Source organism: Vigna radiata, chromosome 7 (genome assembly GCF_000741045.1).
Source record: "Vigna radiata var. radiata cultivar VC1973A chromosome 7, Vradiata_ver6, whole genome shotgun sequence".
NCBI classification, from domain to species: Eukaryota; Viridiplantae; Streptophyta; class Magnoliopsida; order Fabales; family Fabaceae; genus Vigna; species Vigna radiata.
In genome coordinates, this window is record NC_028357.1 from 52,912,630 (window position 1) to 52,933,934 (window position 21,305).

General features: G+C 33.6%; 3 protein-coding genes across 3 annotated transcripts; 1 reads left to right on the forward strand and 2 right to left on the reverse strand.

The window, feature by feature from the left end:
- Positions 1–934: 934 nt before the first annotated feature.
- Positions 935–6,649, reverse strand: LOC106765566 (tRNA pseudouridine synthase A). Its single transcript, XM_022784268.1, has 9 exons — positions 6,391–6,649; positions 6,192–6,297; positions 5,841–6,022; positions 5,324–5,469; positions 4,078–4,169; positions 3,628–3,911; positions 3,051–3,114; positions 1,787–1,849; positions 935–1,476 (listed from the first exon to the last, which is right to left on the reverse strand). Exons 1-9 carry the CDS (start codon positions 6,582–6,584, stop codon positions 1,285–1,287), a joined length of 1,323 nt encoding a protein of 440 aa, XP_022639989.1. The 5' UTR covers positions 6,585–6,649; the 3' UTR covers positions 935–1,284.
- Positions 6,650–7,809: 1,160 nt separating this feature from the next.
- On the forward strand, positions 7,810–14,057 carry LOC106768168 (26S proteasome regulatory subunit RPN13). Its single transcript, XM_014653154.2, has 14 exons — positions 7,810–8,006; positions 8,183–8,242; positions 8,594–8,686; positions 8,787–8,846; positions 9,370–9,408; positions 9,488–9,562; positions 9,653–9,719; positions 10,955–11,033; positions 12,220–12,335; positions 12,429–12,452; positions 12,931–13,025; positions 13,097–13,174; positions 13,262–13,316; positions 13,712–14,057. Exons 2-14 carry the CDS (start codon positions 8,204–8,206, stop codon positions 13,852–13,854), a joined length of 963 nt encoding a protein of 320 aa, XP_014508640.1. The 5' UTR covers positions 7,810–8,006; positions 8,183–8,203; the 3' UTR covers positions 13,855–14,057.
- Positions 14,058–14,925: 868 nt separating this feature from the next.
- LOC111240526 (probable serine/threonine-protein kinase PBL17) lies at positions 14,926–20,261 on the reverse strand. The gene is made up of 6 exons (XM_022784270.1): positions 19,924–20,261; positions 19,572–19,846; positions 18,378–18,513; positions 17,489–17,625; positions 16,773–16,896; positions 14,926–15,835 (listed from the first exon to the last, which is right to left on the reverse strand). The coding sequence occupies exons 1-6, from the start codon at positions 19,997–19,999 to the stop codon at positions 15,432–15,434; spliced, it is 1,152 nt and encodes a 383-aa protein (XP_022639991.1). The 5' UTR covers positions 20,000–20,261; the 3' UTR covers positions 14,926–15,431.
- Positions 20,262–21,305: the final 1,044 nt, after the last annotated feature.

The following is a 21,305-nucleotide window of genomic DNA, read 5'->3' on the forward strand; positions in this document are numbered from 1 at the left end:
CAACTTCTTGTATTGGCCCCCAAGTTTTCTGTTTATATAGTTAGTTTTGATTCTTTCCAAGAGACAATTTAGCAAACGTAAGTGTACAAATAACTATAACGAGTTGTGACTATTGTCAGCGCCATTTTAAGCATTGTTCGAAACTCTAATAGAAATTTTGTCTGCTGTTGCAGAGTGTCAAACCCTTTATTAGTTTGTGTTTGTTATTACCTTCCAAAATTAGTGAATTTTGACGACTACAACATCTTGTACATGTGCCATCACAAGTCACACCACGTACCGATAATCTTAGGTTGACACTAAAAAAACCATAATTAGTTTTAGGAAGTTAGACATGACTTTCATAAAACAAAAAATAGTTTACACAGACTAAATTACAATTAAAACATATACTACATATAGGATTAAAAATACAAGTTATTATTTATTTAGTTTTATAATGTTATGTTGCTTATTTATTACTCAAAAATATGTGGATTTTTTTTCTTGTTTAGACATTAATTGTATGTGTGATGTTTTATGTGAAGAAAAAATATATTATGTTTTGCATTATTATTCCATCAAGAACCACCTATATATAGTAAATAACTATTTTTAAAATTATTATTTTTTATTAGTTAACATTGTTAATTTTCATTACCCTTGTATGAGATTATATGTATTTTTTACATAAACTAACCCAATCCCAGTATGAGCAATAAGACTGATAAAATTGTCCTTCTGAGTTGCATACCCAGAATTCGAGCTTGAGACCGATGATTAAGCTAGAATCATTTTTATACAGGTGATTCAAATGATTGGTGGTAATGAGTGAGTTTTATTAAATTAAATTTTAAAAAAAAATGAATTAAAAAAATTGATATAACGCTAAAAAAATGTTTTTATTAGAGGTTTATTTCTTTTAGTTATATATTAAACCGTTAACACTCGTGCATTTTATCAAGTGGACTATCCCAGCTATATATATATATATATAAGAGGCTACAATTGCAGCTGCATGTGTAAAACAATAAAAAAAAAAAAGTCTAAATGTATAAGAAAGTCGAGCCAAAATGCCAACTTTTAAAACTAATCTAGTGCAGCTTCATGGCGGAGGATCTAGTTGCAAAATATTGCATAAAATGCAGCTTCATGGCGGAGGATCTAATTGCAAAATATTGCATAAAATGCAGCTTCATGGCGGGGGATCTAATTGCAAAATATTGCATTAAAATGCAGCTTGGATTAAAAGCTGAAAGTGTGACTGACACTGTAAATGGAATGGGAAATAGAAGGCACAAGGCTTTACTCTATCAGAATGAAACACTTTTGAGGGTCAAATTCAGTATACCCAACATCAACTAGACATAAACCATCAGGGGGTGCTGGAGGAGCAGTAGCACGCCTACACGTGGCATCCATGAGCTTTATCAAGGCATCATCTTCTGCACCAGCAGCAGCTTCTCTAATTGAGGTTGCCACAAGCACCCTAACCATCTATAAAAATATGATTAGCTCCAACCAAGCCAGCAATTGAAAATAAATAAATAAAAACACATCACACAAAAGTAGCTAGTTTTAGCTCAAATCTAGCACGCCAATTATTCTAATGAAAGGAACTAAAACTATTATTTTTACAGGACAACACCAGAGAATGATACTTAGCAAGCACTATGAGGCATAACAGGATTATTGAAGACAAGCTATGTGCCGGAAAGCAGACCCTTGACATTTTCCACTATTAGGGAATTAAAACACTTTTATAGGCAATGCTATAAATCGAAAGCAAAATTTGCACATCAGTTACCTTTCTTAGAAAGCGATTAGCTACCAGCTCAACACACATAGCCTTTGTTTCTTCACCACAGTCCTAAAAATGCAACGAGTGAAATCAAGCATAAATACAGCTCTGTTCTCAACAACCAAAGTACACAGTAAAACTTAGGAGTCTGGGTAAAATCATAGCTAGACGTGATTGTTGAATTACATTTTTGACACTAAGGGGGACAAATGATTTGAAAGAGGTCTCAGAAGATGCAATATGGACAGATGTAAAAATCACAGGAACTCAGCCAAAAAGCATACAACTCTACTCATTGATACTTTTTGGCATGTTTAATATATTTATGGGAAAACCACTGGAAACCCATATTTGCTAAAACTACATACATGCTTGAAAAGAAAGTGAAGAGAAAGTCAAGGGCATATTAATCATGCGAGTAACTAAATATATTCTGAACAAATGAAATCTGTTAATATTGAAAGCCATAGATAAAATTGCATAACTTGCATGTTACAGTAAATCCAACAAACGGATATCCTAGGAAATATTAGCACATTTAGTAGGAGGCTGATTGACCAAATTAACATTATTTTAGTTGATTTCACTTAAATTCAGAATGAGCTAAATGGCCAAGACTTCTAACGGAAGTAATATGATACAGTCTTCAGCTGATTAACAAAGATTCCATTATATATTTCATAGTGTGTATTTGAAGGAAACATTATAGAACCATTGAGAACCTAATGAATGAACAAAAGGTTCTCAAGTCCTTTTCTAACATTTCTAGAAGATATAAATCTGATTAAAACAGATAACATCTCAGAACATTCCCGTATTATATAAAATATTATAAAAGGATTTAATGATGCATATGTCAAATATAGTTAAAACCCAGCTCGGCAATCGCCCTTATTTCCCATACACTTAGAAAAAAATTTCCTGGCTATTCTGAGGAATAATATAATGAATAATTGATTTTTCATGACATGGTTAATGAATATGATTTGAATTAAACTCTTTGTTTCTCAGACATGTTTCTGCCGAAATCACTTTAAAGAATAAATCCAAAGCTAAGCTAGAAACAAAATGAATTCACCCCTCCTCTACTCTATTGGAGCAAGCTTTAAGCCAAGCAATATTGCCAATCAGGAGCAAGACACATCCACAAGCTTAACCACACATAACCAACAGCCACATGAGCTGAAATATTTCACTTAAGTATAACAATTCTAGGCAACAAAAGAAAGAGATAAAGGAAAGACAAAAAAAAAGGTAACATGGCACTCACAGCTGTTGGCAGTTTGACTTCCATAGCTCGAGCATGGTAAACAAAACACTCAGTCGGTGGACCACTGAAATGGAATGATAGTCATCAGCAAATTCAATGAATGGCAATTCCCCTCTTATAATTCATGGTAACCCCAGGCAAATATGTAAGTCGTCTCATGAAACAACAATCACAAAAGCTAAAACTTTTGAGTGAAGACACGTGAATGCTTTTTATATTATATTTCTAACAGGCTCCCTCTTGCAAGAGCCCTTTCAACCTTGGTACATGGACAATACATAGACCCATACTTAGTGCTGAAATGAGACTTATTTTATAAGAATGAGAAAAGCAAGAATTGAATGCTAGAGATCTTGGCTATAAAGGCTTTGATGTTAGATTGAAAAGTTCTCAGACTAAAAGCTACAACTTAAGTATGATTCATCCGAAACAATAGAAATCATTTAAGACTCAATTCCAAATAATAGTTACACAACCATTAAGTTTTGCTACCCTCCCCAAAATATTATGTGGAAGTTTCTATAATGTGCACTGAAGACGAATGAGAGTGTTGGAAATTCAAGGATTAAGCTCTTACTCATTTCTTGAAGCTTTTGTATCACGAGCAAACATCTTGTAGGATAGCAATTTTCCTTCTAACTTTTGCAAAAGCCGGTTTACCTTGCTTACGCTGAACACATAAGATTTCTCTTGATTTTCTATTTCGTCCTTGCTGGAAGAATCATGAATTTCATTATATCTAGAAATGTCACATGACTCCCCATTGTCATTACCTTGGTCCCTGTACCCATCAGTGAGTGGAAATATATAAAGGTAACGCCTCCATTTGGCAGAGAAATTCGGATGAAATACACGTGATACCTACAATAAGTCATATCTTATAAGAATAACTATTCCATCAAGTATGAATGTCAAAGAACTCAATTCTGCAAGCCATGTTTTCGCTTGGTTTCTTTTTCATTTGGATTCAAGGCATGTGATATCAAATATTAGCTTCACATTGCAGATTTCCCAAAAAGGATATTACCTCAGAAACTGATACGACTCTAAGTTTTCCTACAGCTGCTTGATTGATAGCATCTTCAATATCTCTAGGCTTAACATCCTTCTTCCAAGTATCTGTGTATAATGAACACTAGATCACGGGCAAAAAAGCTTAACCAAAGCCAAAGAATGCTAGAAAAGAACCCACTCACCCACTACCCTGCATTCCTACAATACTTTAAATTGTGCCAATGCAAGAATGTTTCAGTGTTCTTCTTACTTCTATACATAAAGAACATGGGAACATATCACTGAAAATTTAAGAAAGGATTTCTTTGGTCCTTTCAAAATCCGATATCAGGCATTAGTTGTATTTATGTTATAAATGATTTCAATCATGGTTCTTATAGTCCCTGTCTACCTTATGACTTGATGCCGGTGATAACTTCTTTCTTTCTTCCTTTATGGTTTCACTTAAGCTTCTGGTGCACTTGGACTTGCGTCCAAGCTTGGTATTCATTAAAAGAACCAAATTAATAGATCTCGCATAACCTATAAAGAACTATCCATACTGTAGACAACAGGCTTACAAGAACCATATCAAGCAGAAGAACTTTCCACAAAAATTTAAATCTTCACCAGAAAATAGTAAAAAAGAGTGTATCTAGTTTCAAATATGATTTATTTTTCCTCTAGAAAACAAAGTAACCTAACCATCCAAGTTCACACAGCCTACAAAGAGTTTCCCATATCACTGGAACCCACTGTGAGGAAACAAGCAATCCAATAAAATTCTGCCAGACCAAGGCAGAAAGTACCCAATCAGATTGGACGAAGAACAGAATCACACTCAGTAGTCATTTTGGTGGTCCCAAATGTCAAAGATATTACTGTATGTGGATATAAGAAGCCATAGGCATTTCAGATGCCGCTTGTTCAGCAACAACACGTTTTGGTAAGGACATGTGAATGTTAAATTTAACCAACCAAAGACATCATACACATCTAGGCATCGAAGAGACAGTATCAAATGAAGTCAGATATTAACATATTTGATGTAAGAAATTTCCAAATCAAAATGCCTACTGCTATTTGTACAACTATAAGTGCATAAACATGAGGTCAAATAGTACCAAACAATCTTAGACACAAATACTGCACTTATAAGAAATCCTTTGGGCCTCCAGATTTCTTAGTTCTTGCATACTGAAATGAGAGTGTGTGACAGTTCATGTTTACAAAGTCTTGGACACGGGAAAATAATTGCTAATAACAGGGAATTTACTTACAGAAAGAACAGACTTGTTGAAGGCCTGTCACACCTTTGTCTGTACGACCAGCAACAACAGCACAACCTTCAATAGGCAAACCTTTATCCTTGAGCAGTTGTGTTTTCTTTTCATCAACAAATTTACCAAGTGACACTTCTACAATGCTGTGTGAACAGATGAGTACAAGAGCAAGAAGCAGAATTATCATCAAATAAAAAGATAAACTGATGGCGAGCACGAAGCAGTAAAGGAGAAGACAAGGAAACACTTTTACCATGTTCAAATGTGTCACATACCTGTCTCAATATGCATTCTAAAGATCAACTAATATTCATAGATATTTTATATACACAGGCAACAAAATACAAAAAGAGAAAGCTAGTTGTTAAAGGCATCTTATATGTGACAAAAGCCGCAAATGCTTACTTCATAAATCTGTAATAACAAAAGGTACTCCATCCAACTAATGGTAAGACGTTCCATTTGCAATAAGCACAAAACTTCAGAAGCTGTAAATGTAAGAAGAGCAACTTGCCTTTGGACAGTGTTCAGGCCTGGTTGTTTTTGCCACCCATCAAATGAGCCCCCGTGATACGAAAGAATAATTTTGAACGTCGTCCTCGCCCATCTCCCAGAGCGATCCTCAGATGCAACACTTTCCAACTCAGTCTGATCAGAAAGTGCTGCAATTCCAGTATCATTGTGGTCAAGAATTGTCTGATAAAAAGCCGTGAATTAACATACAAATAGTTAAAGACAGTACTCACACATACACCCCACCCCTGACCATTCATAAGATTGCAAACATTCCATTTTACACTGAACCTATCAGAATCGGAAATTAGGGTTCAGATACTACAAGTGGTAAATTTTCAAAATTGCCTACCTGGGGTCCGAAGAGAAGTGACAGAGACAAGTTGGCACGGACAATGTCCAAGTAAAAATCATTGACTATTTGCCAAGGCCTTGCATACATAAATTGGAAACTTTCCCTGAAACCCAGATAACATCACAACACACCAATTGCAGCTAAATTACAGAAATGTAAAACAGAGAATGGAATTACAGAGAAGAAAGTTGCATACCTTGCAGTCCATCTTGCGTATTTGGAGGGATCGGTATGGTTGTAATGCACGTGACTTTCAGTTTCACTTTGAACTTCCCTTTGATTATTCATGGACATGCAAAGAAAGAGTGACTTCTTCAAGCGATTTTGATGGTTTCTGGGGAAACTGATGAATATATGCTTGGCAACACCAACCGTGTAAACACTGAGCATGGAAATACGAAGTAGCAGTGAAAACGAAAGAGAATGCTAATATTCAAAAGGAATTTCAATCCTGAATCAATTTCCCTATTTTCTTCATCCACTTTGATTTTGAAATAATTTTAAGGAGGAAAATATTAAGAATAAATTAAAGGATAATCATCTCTTAACACGGATTTTCTGTATAACATTTTAACATTAAGTGTGTTATTTTTTTATTAGATTTAAAATATTTTAGTAAAATAATAAATTAATGAAAAAATAATATGTATTATGTTAAAATAGTATTAAAAAATTTATAAAATATTTTTTTCTCAAATTAAATTAGCACATGTTATTCTTGATAACTCGTCGTATTATTTCACACTGGAACATATTTTTATAAAATTGTTTAAACATATCAATGCAATGTACAAAAGTAAAATATTTATTAAATAATTAAAAAAAGTAGAGTGCATATACAAAAAGGAGAGTTATTAATGTGTAAACTGAAAAGTTCCATGAGTGTTGATGTAATTCTAGAAGAAGTATATAAAAAAAATTAAATATTAAGCATAAATATTTATGTAACATCCATATTTCACAATAACATAATATAGTATCTTCCTTATACACTAATAAATATTTTAAAGCGATTTAGATGTTACATACATATATGACTTTTTTTAATGGGATACTATTTATATATATATATATATATATATATATATATATATATATATATATTACGTTAAAACTTTTAGATTGCCATGTTTTCTTATTACAACAGTTTGGGGAATGCACCATTATCTATTAGTAATAAAAGGACATGATGAATATCATCAATGAAACTGCTATCTTAACAAAAAATCATATCCTTAATAGGTAATTTAAGGAAATTAATGAAAAAGACACAAAAACAATCAGATATAAACTCAAATAATATAAATAATTAACATAATTTTCAATTAAAAATGTTAGGATAGTTTACTTTGTTATATATTATTTAATATCTTCATTATGTAATATGATAGTTAATATTTTTGTTATATACTATTTCCCTCTTTATATATTGTATCCTAAAAGCTTGAGTTACTTTATATCAATGTCTTCCTTTTAAAATTTGAAATCACTTGGATAAAATTCGAACTTAATCACACTATTTTGGAAAAAAATATTCCTTTATTCTTTTATTTTTTGAGTAAAGAAAAGGAAATAATTACGATTTGATTAATTAAAAAGAGTTTATTTCGAAGAGGAAGGTTGAAAGGGAAAGGAAGCGTTACTGAGCAAAACAGAACTGAACAGTGTCAAATAAATTAGAGGGAGGAACCCTCGATCCGTGCTTTCGCTCTATCTTTTACCATTTTTCCCTTTTTCTTGCTGTGTTGAGTTCAGTAATTCGAGAAGCATTACGCAATTTTCTAGCCGAACCCTAGTATCAACTAAGCACTTGTAAGTTCGTTTGTCTTCGTCTAGGGTTTTGGTTCTTTTTTCCTCTCAAAATAATCACCAGAACTGATATTCGCTACTGATTAGTAACGGATACTATTCATTGCTTAGAATGCGTGTTTGCATGCTATTTTGGTTTTGTTTTTGAAATTCGTTTGGAATTGATTCATGTTGTGTAGCTCCGTTTACAATCTGGAGGTATGAGTTCGTCTTCGGCAGATGTTTTTCCTGCAATTCAGGTAATAATGCTCCTTTGTCTTCTAATCTGGATTGAATTTTTTTTCTTCAGTAGATGTTTCCCTCCCTTTTATTCGGTCACAAAATCTTCTCTACGTTGAGCGAAACATAATCTGGATTGTTGTGAGAAAGCTTAGGGTAGTGCTGTGCTGGGATGCTTATTTCGTTAAGGATTCAGAGTACTTTAAATGTAGACGATGGTGTGTTTGTTTTAGTTGCAGTGTACTGTTTACCATTTCATATGACGTTAATTATAATTTTGTTTTGAATAAAGTAGGTTTGGTGTCAAATTCTCAAGTGTTTTGCTTTGTATTTTTCCCTCTGTTTTTCATTGGATAAAATATATATTACAGGAGGTTATGCTGGAGTTCCGTGCTGGTAAAATGTTTCTCGAGGGAAAAAGGGTTGTTCCTGATACACGAAAAGGGCTTGTTCGAATTGTTAGGGTATGGTATAGTTGAATATTGAATAATAGTCAATATTTTTCCTGGTATTTTAAACGCTTGTCGGTCACTACATTTCTTAAAGTACTTGCTTTTGTATCAGGCTGAGGAGGGATTAGTCCATTTCCAATGGCTTGATCGCACACAAAATATTGTTGAAGATGTATCCTTTGTTTTCTGTTTTGTTATTCACTTCAAGGGAGTATCTTTTGGTTTCTCCGTGATTCAAGTATTTATAATGATATATAAAGTTGGGAACAGAAGGAACCGAATTCTTATTGGGACAATGACACATTTTTTAACCACATGTTAACATTGTGAATATTTAAATAGTGGAACACCAACAGTCTGCTAGAAGCAAATTAATAGTAACTGAAGTCTGGAGATTGAGCTGTGAACTTGTTAATATTTTACATTGTGCTAAAAATGAAATAAGTTGGCCTCTTTCAACCATTATAGGAAGTATCTTACTAGTCATGTTCTGGGAGTTCATTTTTTTTAACATCAGTAATTTGAAGTTCATTTTGATTGCGAGCCTCAAATTTGATGTCTTCTGAGTTGTTTTTCCTGTTCCTTGCTGACCATTATTCTGTTGATTATTATCATTCTCTTTTTTACGGTATCACTGTGAGTCTATAATATTATGTTGCTTTTCATGGGATTTTTCTTGACCCAAGCTAACACAGGATCAGATTATATTTCCCAATGAGGCTGTTTTTGAGAAGGTTCCATTGCTTTACTGTCAATAATTTTGGTTTTACTATTTTTTGATGATTATAATGACTCCAATTCTTGGTTGCATAGATTAATCAAACATCTGGAAGGGTTTACATATTGAAGTTTAATAGCGATGACAGGAAATTCTTCTTCTGGATGCAGGTAGTTCTACTACTTAATTTCCTCTTATTCAGTAAGTGTTGCCTGTATTACTAGTTCTTACATTTCTGTATGATCCTTCATTGTATCCAGGAGTCAAATGCAGACGGTGACTTGCAACTCTGTAGCTCAGTGAATGATTACATCAATAGACCATTGGGTAAGTTGCTCTGTTTTTACTTGAAGATAGAAAATGTCATACTTCCTTTTTGTTAGCTTAAGCAGTCCTTCTGTCATCAGACTGCTTAAATGCCATTTGTGAAATTAGTCATGGCAAATATTTTCCAAGTCAATTTGTAAGTAGTTTTGGAAAATATTAAAGTTTACTTTCATTTTGAATTATTGATTTTTGGCTTTGAGAAATTTAGTAAATTGGAAATCACTTCCAAGAAGTATACACAGTCCATTGTAATCCAACTCTATTATTGACAATTATTGTCAGAATACAAGAAAACCACTGATCATGTTTCAAGTGGCTCTTAATCATCATCTAAGTTGTGTGATATGGGTATGGGTGCTTTTAAATGTTCAGGTATGGGTTTGAAATAATATAAACTTGCACATGTGGGGGGATCAGTTACTACAGGATGTTATATAAAAGATACAAAACCATAAAGTATGGAGGGTTAGTTAAATGCAGTATTCTCAACATTTTAACCCATGCTAGCAAAAATATCAGAGGAAAAACACACATTTGGAAAGTATCCATATGGTTCATTGAAAGAAAATCGAACAACTTAACTACAAAACTCGGTGCTTTCTGTGGACCTTTGTACTCAAGTGATTAGTGAGTATTGGTTACATACTGATATGTGACAAGTAGTGGTAACATATATATACCTGGCGTGGCTGGCTACAAATAATATTTAGAAGAAGTATCCATGTCTCACAGATTTTCATTGGTAGCTCAAGGACCGTAATTGACTGAACCTACGGGCATAACTTCAAATATCTGATGTTTTGTTTAGTTTGGTTATTGTTTTATGGGAAGATATAAGTATATAACTAAAGCATTTTGTAGTTGTTTATTTTTTTGGTTATTTGATCCTTTTGATTAAGGTGGCTCATATTTTCTTGTAATTGGAGCTATATTATCACAAGAATAAGTAGTCTTAGTTGGCTCATTATTATCTTACATATGTGAATATCAAATTTCATCAGTCCACTGCCTAATAGGTGAGGTGATCCCAGGCACTATGATTTTTAATTATATATGCAGATGTGTTTCTAGCTGTGTAACAACACTACTGAAAAAATTTGTAGTTGGAAACCTTCTGTTTTGTTTTGGCTCTTGGATATTGTTTTGAATAAGGTCTACAGTTATTTCATAGTGGCATAGGCAAATAGATAAATTTATAACATGGAAATAAATAGGGAATTATATACTATTTACAGAGTTAGGTGAAGAGGAGCCTGAGGGATCTCTTCCACTTCAAGTGTCTGAAGACATGGCTGAGGATGATATCACATCTAGGTATTGATGTATTTTGGATATTTAAATGTATCTGATGCTATGGATCACAATTAATGATTTCTTCTTCTTGGTTTTGTTTTTCTCTTTTAATTGATGAAAGTAATTTTCACTTCTTGGTACAAAGTACTTTATTTCTAGATCAGGTGAATTCTGGTGAAGTTCCAATAAAAGTGGGAAATTATCCATGCTTATGCGTTTTCTGTTTCAGATCGTCTCACTATCTACTGTCTACTTTATTTACTTCCCATTTTTTACCCATTTGCTAGATACCCGCATCTGTTAGACTATTTTAAGACACTGGCAACCCACTTTGACTAGGGGTCCTTAATGTGGCTTTCCAGCATTCATTATAAGTCTGATGCTTCGAATAAAAAATAGATCTGGTTTGGATGTAGTATATGCTGTTTTTATGACAAATAGTTCTTTAATGAAGAGTCTTAGAGAGTGGAGTTAGATCAGATCTTACTCAACTTTACAAAGTTAGCTTATAAGGTAATATTTACACCCAATCACTTGTGTGATTTAGTCATATTTTATGTATATGTGAAATCTTTGAGAACCCCTCATGAGAAGGACTCATATTTTGAGTGAGACTAGATATTTGTAGGTAGTTTGACAACAAATGTCATGATATACCAAAGAAACCTTGTTAAGATAGACTCTGAAATTATTATAAAATGTAGTTTCATGTCTAACTATCAATCTTACAAATTTGACTTGCAAGGTGAGGTTTGTAACCATTTATATATTATAATTTGATTATATTTCTAGTTGATGTATGATTGCCAATAAAGAGAAAGAAAGTATTATTTTGTTTAACAAATTCTCTCATCTCAGCCAGCCAATGGTCTCTGTTCTAAATGACGCATGGCTTCATTATTCATCTCCTGCTAAATATCTTCAATTTTTTTTTCCAAGCATGAGGTTATGTATTTGAGGTCGTAGTGAGTCATGACCATTCTTCTTTTGAGATTTGGTTATTCTAAAACTAAGGGTACATTTTATAGGGCAAACTGTTTAGTTATGCTTTTGATTGGAAAATCAATAGTTGGATAGGATTATGATGGAACATAGATACATGTGACAAACTATGAAGTTGTTAAAATCTCAATTTGTTATTTTAATTGCTTACTCTTATATATAACCAACCGGACACTAAATGTATTGGGTTTTTTTGGTTGAAAAGAGCTGCAAACTTAGGTATCCCAAACTTGCGCGTGGAAGCAACTAATGATGTACCCTCTTCTGGTCGGGTTAGATTGGAAGATCTCCAGAGAATATTGAGTGACATTGGGCCTGCAGGTAACAAATTCACTTGAAAGAAATATGTATTTTATGTATTTTAAAATTATTGAGACCTAACACGTTATATTTTTTCTGATGAGATGTTTGCAGATAGTATTGTTGATCCTGATGGAGGTAATCTTTCCATACTATATTCCATTCCTTTTTAATACAAGGATGAATATGTCTTCGACATATAATATTGCATGCTATTTTTTACATTCGAAGTTCAAAACTAGAGACTGTATGGCTCTTACTGAAATGCATTTCTCAGCGCGATGATGAGAGAGGAATAAGTATGAACTAACCAGGATACACTATTTTATCTGCTTAGTTATGGGTAACAATCTTTGGTTCACCACTTGAGTGATATTAATTTTGGGGAGGCTCCAAGGGTGCTTAATATGCATGCGTAATATTATAATGTCCAAAGTTTCATGTTTAATGCCAGTTACCATTGCTGGTACCATCCTTTTTGATTTGGAACTTCTGATTGCCAATTTACAATGTGGTGGATTTTTAGGAATGAGTTAGGCTCTTTATTTTCTTTTTTTGGGGCAAAATGTTGGTAAAATGAATCTACTTTTGACAATTTTCCTGTATGTCTATATAGGCTTGGGACTTGGCGATATATTGAAGCCTGATCTAATAATGCCATTGATGGAGACATTACCTTTGGAGCAGCGTTTAGCTCCCTACTTACCTGAGGTAGATGTCAATATGGTAATTGAGTTTTGTATTCCTTAAGTTACAGATTCATGCGATATTATTTGATGCAGGGTAAGTGGTCTCCAGAAGAGATATTGGAGTTGTTACAGAGCCCACCTTTCCGTCAGCAAGTAGATTCATTTACTTATGTGAGAACAAAAGTGCCTCACTTATCTTATTTTACATTTATTTTCAAAATATACTCAATAAATGTGTTTATTTATTTATTGCTATAGGTACTTCGTACGGGGCAGATAGACTTGTCTCAGTTTGGAATTGATCCAAGTAAATGTGAGTAGTACTTAGTCTTTTAGCCTGGGTATTATTTAGTTCTATTCACATTTGTATTTTCTTCTCTAATCTAGCTTCTGGTGAGGACCTGTTATAATGGTTGCTGATGGAATCGTCATGTTGTTCCCTTTTTCCCTTTGGTATGGTAGGGGTTTTAGAATAAACATTTTTTCATCGAGTTTGAAGTGAGTTGTGGGAAAAGGGACTTGTCATTGAACACCAGCCTTTTTTAGGGTTAAAACGTGTTGCATGGTTGTCTTGTACGAAATTGGGAGTTTACTATTTTATGCGTTTTTGAGAAAGGACACAAATGAGAAAAAGAAAGGCTAGAAACTAGTATCGAATTATCGGTTTCATAATTTAATATTGATGGTAATTTTTTTCATTCATGGCAGACAAGTTCACAGTTTTGTCTTTTCTTGAGGCACTTGAGGATTCTGTTTCCGAGTCGTTAGAGTCTGAAGAAGCTAGGCAAGATGATCAGGATTTAAGATCTCAATCTTGTAATCGTCATGACGCAATGGATGAATCTCAGTAGAGTGGCTTATTCAGCATCGTTTTTTTTCTTCTATAAATACAAAAACCATCTCATGTTTTTATATTTTTGGACATTTTCTGCTTAAAAGAAATTTAAAATGCAGTAAGTAGTTGCAAATGTCGTTTGAGAATCTTTAAAGGTTATATATAGTGAAGTATTGATCAATAAAGTCTAAGCAATCTGCTTCCCGTTTCTTCAAAAAACTTTCACAAGTTATACTAACATGTATAATAAATCAAATTTTAAATATTTTTTCAGTCTTCTACGCTTGAGTTTCTTTTTATGGGTTTTTAGTTCTCTAAATTAAGATGTTCTCTAACCCGAGATTTTCGAAAATTGTTTTTTAATCCCGCAAATGCTATTGGTCTCTGTCAAATAGATGAGCATGAATTTATTATTTATGGTAGTGAAATAGGCATCAATTCAGTCAGTCCTGTATCAACCTTGTGTAGCTTCCCTGGAGCTGCTTCTACGTGGGCAGTGCCACCTTTGTGCAGGCTCTAAACCTGACAGATCTTGTATTGCTCTTGTAAAGATTTTAAAGTAGTGTTGAGTACTGATTGATTTTGGAAAGGTTGATAGAGAAGTGTTGAAAAGCGGCTCTTGGTAAGAAAAACTTCATTGTTCAAACTGTAAGCAAACGACCCAACTTTGACTGGTTGGATTTGGTTATCGGCATTTGAGAATTTTGATGATAACTAATGTGAATGCAAATTAGTTTTAGGCAATAAAAATATGCTTGAAATTGTTGTCCTTAATGATTTTTCACTTTTCAGAGAGATCATGGATAGAATAATTTTCAACTATTGACTTTTAATAATGATGTTTGACTACCAATATGAAAAATTAACCCCAAAAATTTATTTAGTTCCTACAGTGTTAACTCTACAGGTTTACACCAAATAAATATTCTCACTTTTAGATCACCATTTTTACTTTAAAACTTTTTAAATCCAGTTTTCATCTAAATATTAGTCAGTTCTAATTGGTCAGTTTTCAATTCTTATCCCAAAATCAACCATACTGCAAACTCGCAACTAATACAAACGGCCATTAATTTTAAAACAAATATTTCTGAATAATTTAATCTTTAATAAATAAGTGTAACCCAAGTATGTGTGTAACGCTGATAGACCGACCTATTCACATACATCCTCACCTATAGGATTTGACGCACAACATATGCTTGAACGGAATGCATTTTGAGTGCACAGATGTTAAAAAATGTTTTACAACTACTCTGTAAAATATTCCAATAAACAGCGTCCTGATCACTAGAAATTGGAATAAAGACAACAGAGGATGCTTAAGCCACATAATTGCCTTCGTCAATTTTGCTCAAAGCAAACATCTCATCTGGAAACACCAACCGGACCCACCTGCTCAACATTTTGTAGAAATTTTAATTGCCATCCACGTCGGTGAAATTTCAACTTCTGGAAGAGAAGACAACTTTTCGCGAGCACAAACTTTGGTGAAGAAACTAGATGAATTAGAGTCATACAAGGCTGGTGCGGCTTTTTCTTCCAGTCATGCTTCACATGTGCAAACCCCATTGATTTTAGTTTCGTTTTGCCTTAAGTTGGAGTGTCATTGCTGCTGCCCTTGGGAACCTCATAAAGGGTTATACTACTGCTACCACCAGTTTGAAGAATTTGATCTTCCTCATTTTCCTCCCTTGACTGAAAGTTATCGAGAATTTCAACAACCTGGCTCATTAGAGGTCTTCCTTTCGGGTTTTGGCTAAGACATTGGTATGCTAAATGGGCTACCTTTAATGCAGTTTTACTTGAATATTGTCCCTCTAATTTTGGGTCTAAAATTTTCAGAAGTTTCTTATTATGATTCAGAAGCGGGCGGGCCCACTCGACCAAGTTGTGTTCTCGGCTAGGCCTGCTCTTGTCCAATGCCCTTCTACCAATAAGCATTTCAAGTAGTACCACCCCAAATCCATATACATCACTTCGAGCGGTCAAATGACCTGTTCACGATGACAAACAGGTTGGTTAACAGATGTAATCTCACAATTTAAGGTTTAAGGAACTGTTGTAAACAAGAAAAGAAAGCGTTGTTTTTTTTCTCTACAGCATAAATAGTTACTTAAATTCAAAAATACCAAAAGGACAGTCCAGATCCAGTGCACAAGGTCTCACCTATTAGGGGCTGAGAAGGGTAAATGTTCCCATTCATAACCCCGCAAAAAGAGAGCCAGCGTACAGGTTTTGAACCCGTGATCTTATATGTGATCACATGGCAGTAACCTTATTGGCTAAGGCTCACCCTCGTAGACTAATATTAGAAATAAAGCACTAAAATTTGACTCGTAAAATATGTTTCAAGTAATTACACGTCTTCGTAAATGAGACCAAAAGAAGTTGATTTATGTTTTCGAGACTAAAACCAACTGACAAAAACATATTTAACCCCTAAAATTTAACCACGTCTGGTGCAAAGTTACTTCCACCTTTTCATTTATCATTAAAAATATTTACCCAGACAGAACAAGGGAATAAAAAAGAAGTTATGACAAATTATGACCTAATTCAAAAAAAAGTTCAAATATGATATAACATAAAATGCAATACCAATTCCAAATTTCCAACGTCACAAAACTCCAACAACGGACAGAAATCTAGAATCTAAGAAATGACATACTTGTTTCTTTGTCTAGTCTTGAGGTCGAACAAATTTAGAGAATCCAATTTAACACCTATCGAATATGTCTAATGCAATGCATGCAGGCTTTCATTTCCAACAATGAGTTCAGACATCTCCAATAAGAGTTGTTTATGACAATTGTTTAAATCGCATAAAAAATGAATATTTGCACTTTACTTTTGTCGTTTTTTGAATTCTTAAAATTTTGGAGAATTCAGGAAAAGGAAAATATTCACCATCACCAGCTTCTAGTAACTCACCAGTCATGACATACTCGGGAGCAGCATATCCATATGTGCCCATTACTCGTGTTGAAACATGGGTTTGGTCCCCCATCGGGCCATCCTTTGCAAGACCAAAGTCTGAAAGCTTCGCATTGAAATCCTGCAAGTTTATACATAGCTCTATTTATTACCAGAAACCTAGATAAACTTTACTGGTTTCACAGTGGCTCACAAATAAACATTTTGAAAAAGTTATAGACTGTTTCTCTACATTACTTTTTCCGAATTTGTTTATTAAGAAAGGAAATAATTTGGTGGAAGATCAGTGAGATCGAGTAGGACGGTCTTCTATTTATCAAACCAACAAAATAATAATTTGCTAGAAAAGGGAATCGTGTAATAAGCAACTTAGGATAAAAATCCTCTAAAAGAATCAAGAAAATAGAGACCACACATTAGAACAAAGACATATCGATAAGCAATGCTCATCAATAGCTCTGCATTTTAGCCATTGAAAGCCCCAAAAAGAAACCATTACCAGAGCACCACAAAGATGCTAAAATAAAATTTTATCCCGGCTAGTTATGGAAGACCAAAACATGGTTCTTTTGTCCCTTTCACAATTTGCTGACGCTAAGAATATCTATTGATGTTAAACAAAAGAAATTGGTTTTGAGAAAACTACAAATCCCAGTTTCTAGCAAAAAGTTGGGAACAAAAATTTAATTTTCAAATTAGAATAGAAGACAAACCTCGTCTAGCAAGATATTTGAAGTCTTGAAGTCACGATATATAATAGGTCTTTCTGCACCATGAAGAAAGGCCAGCCCCCTCGCGGCATGTAAAGCAATCTTCATTCTTTTTGACCAAGTCAATGTTGAGCCCACTCCTAGCATCAATAAACAGTATGATGGTTAGGATGGTAAAGTAGAGGCAATTTCTTTGCCAGTTTTGTCTTTTATAGTTAGTTACGACATAAATAGAGGTAATGCACTTATGGAATAGAATGGTAAGAATTATAAGTCTTCCGTGTCAAAATGGAGCTTTGACAAAAGATGGAAAACTAATTACTACATGAATTGCTGCCAAAACTGGGGGCCTTATTAGGTTATTAACAGGTGAAATTTCAAAGAAAGCATTTACAGACAAATGGATCAATTTTTCCAACATCTTGTTTGACCGTGCAATTAACTCATCATGCTACAAGCCATCTAAAAGATAGAAGGCCAAGCACTCCAGAATCATGCAGAAGGTTAAAAATATTGAAGGTCATTACAACTTTGGAACCTTTGCTCCCCTAAAGCAAACTACATTCGAAAAACAGCCACTACAAAAAGGGGATAAGCGGGCAGCGAGGGAGGACAGTAAGGTGGCGTACACTGTACACCAATTCGAAGCCCAAGGAAGGCTTCGCACGTCAAATCCACAAGATGGGTGTTAACATAATTGAACTACTCTTTTAGATAAAGAGATAATTATGTAGCCTTCGTCAACATGAAAAAGTAAAAGCACAACCTCCTCCGGGTACAAACCCAATTACAAATAACATGTTAGTTAAGAAAATAGTCTGATCTCAGTACATAAATAACCTTAGTCCAATTTGAAATTTAATTACATTAGCAAATTTCACGCAAAACTTACTGCGAAAAAGATGTTTCTCCAAGCTCCCACTTGCCATGTATTCATAGACCAATAACCGGTGTTCGTCCTCACAGCAATATCCAATGAGCTTCACCAGATTAGGGTGACTGAATTGACCTAAATAGTTAACTTCGGTCTGCAAAGTAAAGAAAGGCATGAAGCTAAGTTCAGTCCTGTACACTCTTTACTTCTATAAACTCCTTTCCACTCTAACCATCAATTCTCATCATCCAAACACCAAATCAAATTCAACTAACAGAATGCACAACAATAAATGGTCCATTATTTCCTCTTTTCAACTTCCTCAACTCCTAACGATGGCAGAAAAACAACCAATTGCAAAATGCACCTCACATAACACGTTGGGATTATTTAGCTAGCATATGTTAACAGAAACAATTAAAATAGAAAAACGGTAATCGTAAATGTACTGCTGAGATTCTATACCTAGCGTTCACCCGTCATACTAGGCTAACCATGTGTGTAGATATAGTTAGTAAGTGCTTAATAGAAAATGGATGTAATTGTATACAATTATTAATGTCTACCAGTGGCACTAATGGTTAAATATATATTACAAGTAGTTAATGTCATAAGATTACTAAATTATCTAATATTTTTCAATTTTGTCTTCCAGGTAGTTGAGTAAATGATGCTTGTATTATACAATTACCAATAAGTACTTGCTGCGCTAAATGTTAAATATGTCCCACAAGACCACTATAGAGCTGCATAATTAGTTGAAAATTTTGTTTGTTAAACATGTGGTCAGGGAATGGATCGCAAGTTCAGCATAAGAAAAAAATAATAATAACTGTTTAGAGATGAGATTAGTCCTTAGATTGATTTCAATAGCCCAAATACACACACACACAAAAAGTCTCACAGGTGTTTAATACTTTCATAAAATTATTGAAATATGTAACGGTCAGGTTTATAATAAATGAATATTTCTGTGCAAATATGAATGTGTAACGGTCAAGACAATAGTAATAGATTAATATGCCTCTCTCAAGTGGTTAATATGTCACGACCTTATTGAAAAGGTGTGATGGTGGTTGGCTGATCATTAAATTCATTTAACATAGCGGGTGAACACTGAACGCACGTTTTTCAGCGGGAACATTACACTTTTTATTCAGATAAAAGGAGTTCAATGTTAAATGGCAAGAGTAGGAAAAGTAAGTTACGTACGAGCCATTCCCTGTCTCCTTGAAATCCTTCGCGATTAAGTTCCTTGATTGCGACCTCAGTGGTCTTGTAACCCGACCTCACACCGTGGTCTATGACGCCTTTATATACAACTCCGAAGCCTCCTTCTCCCAAGATGAAATCGGGACGAAAATGCTTCGTAGCGAGCCTCAGTTCCTCGTACGTGAAACTATCGACATTGCTGTATCCAACACCTTCGCGGAGATCTTTGATGTTTATGGAAACAATTGGAGCGGCAGATTCATGACCTACTGATCCTGTTTCAGACGCTAATCAACGTCAATCGATGAATACGACGAAAATTGGATCGGATGGAATCGTAAATCAGAGTTACCTTGAGGCTTTGGCTTAGCGTTGGAATCGGAGACGGAGAGGTTGCTCTTGTCTTCAATGCTAAAGCAAATCCCCATGAATCTGGATCTGGATCGAAATCGCAGAAAACTGCATTCACGTTCCTTTTCGCTTTGTAGTACCCCTACATTATTTCATGGATTTGAGATGGTTCGAAGGAAAATGGAACCAACTACCAAGAAATTGGAACTGCAAATTGAATTTGAAGAGAAAGAAAGAGAGAGAGAGAGAGAGGTTTGACTGAGAGGAGTGAAGAATGATTGAAGGTTCAATGGCGTTGAGTTCACCAATGAGCGTAGATAGCGCCAAAACCAAGGGCTTCTCTTCTTCTTTCGTTTTGGTCCCGTCTATGTTACCCAAAATACCCTCTAATCCCATACTATTTACACCTTTACCATTTCCGTTAGCAACACTTTTTCTTTTTATTATGCAAGAACAATCTTATTTCAAATTAGGGAACTTAAAAAATGAAAATTTAAAATAATGGAAATCAATAATTTCGTAGTGTAGTTAAGAATAACAGTGGTTTTAGAAAAATGTAATAATTGTTTAAAAAGTGTACTCACATTATTAATGGTAAAAGTGCATGTGCAGTAAAAACACTTACATAAAATTTAAGAATAAACTTCACACAAAAATAAATAAATAAATAAAAATATAATATCAAAATTCAATTTCACTATATTATTAAATATATATCAATTCATTTACACAAGTTTTAATGATATACTCGAAACATCAAAACAATAAATGGTTTGATAAATGATTGAGTAATAGAAGAATATGTTTCATTAATAATATTGATATGATAATTCTTTTTTGGAAAATATTGAGCACTTTAAAGTCTTGAAAAGAAATATTCACTAATAATTAGATTTGATTACTAAATTTTATTTTATCTTATCCAACATAATTTATAAATTTTAAATGAATATCACAAGGTATAATAGTTATAATAGTAATATAATATAAACAAGACTTAAATATTAGTCTTTATTTTCGTTTAGTTTTTTCTTCTAGTTTTCATTTTCAATCAAATTTTAATTTTTTTAATTTTATTCAATTTAATTTTTTTATATAACATATTTTTAAATAATTAATATATGTGAATAATGACATACATTATTCATAAGTAGTAAATTATTTAAATAATATTTATAAAAAAAAAAAACATCTTTTTATTTGACTAACTGTATATCCAATAGCCCAAGGACACCATTACCATATTTCATTGTTTATTACGGTAATCATATTACGTTTGTGAAGTCCATAACGAGTATTTAGAATAATGTATATTAGATATAAGGTCAAGAGGTTGAGTTAGATTTAAATCTAACGAGTGAGTAAAAATTTGATAGAAAAGAG

Bases quoted from the DNA above. Each gene is read 5' to 3' on its own strand.
- LOC106765566 (XM_022784268.1), bottom strand. From the start codon at position 6,584: ATGCTCAGTGTTTACACGGTTGGTGTTGCCAAGCATATATTCATCAGT. The intron at 6,023-6,191 runs GTAGGCAATTTT...GCTTTTTATCAG, and splicing joins CACTTCTCTTCGGACCCCAG to ACAATTCTTGACCACAATGA. The intron at 5,470-5,840 runs GCAAGTTGCTCT...CTGTTCACACAG, and splicing joins GGCCTGAACACTGTCCAAAG to CATTGTAGAAGTGTCACTTG.
- LOC106768168 (XM_014653154.2), top strand. From the start codon at position 8,204: ATGAGTTCGTCTTCGGCAGATGTTTTTCCTGCAATTCAG. The intron at 9,720-10,954 runs GTAAGTTGCTCT...TACTATTTACAG, and splicing joins TTACATCAATAGACCATTGG to AGTTAGGTGAAGAGGAGCCT. The intron at 12,336-12,428 runs GTAACAAATTCA...AGATGTTTGCAG, and splicing joins GAGTGACATTGGGCCTGCAG to ATAGTATTGTTGATCCTGAT.
- LOC111240526 (XM_022784270.1), bottom strand. From the start codon at position 19,999: ATGGGGATTTGCTTTAGCATTGAAGACAAGAGCAACCTCTCCGTCTCC. The intron at 19,847-19,923 runs GTAACTCTGATT...CGTCTGAAACAG, and splicing joins CGCTAAGCCAAAGCCTCAAG to GATCAGTAGGTCATGAATCT. The intron at 15,836-16,772 runs GTGAGTTACTAG...CATCGTGAACAG, and splicing joins TCCCGAGTATGTCATGACTG to GTCATTTGACCGCTCGAAGT.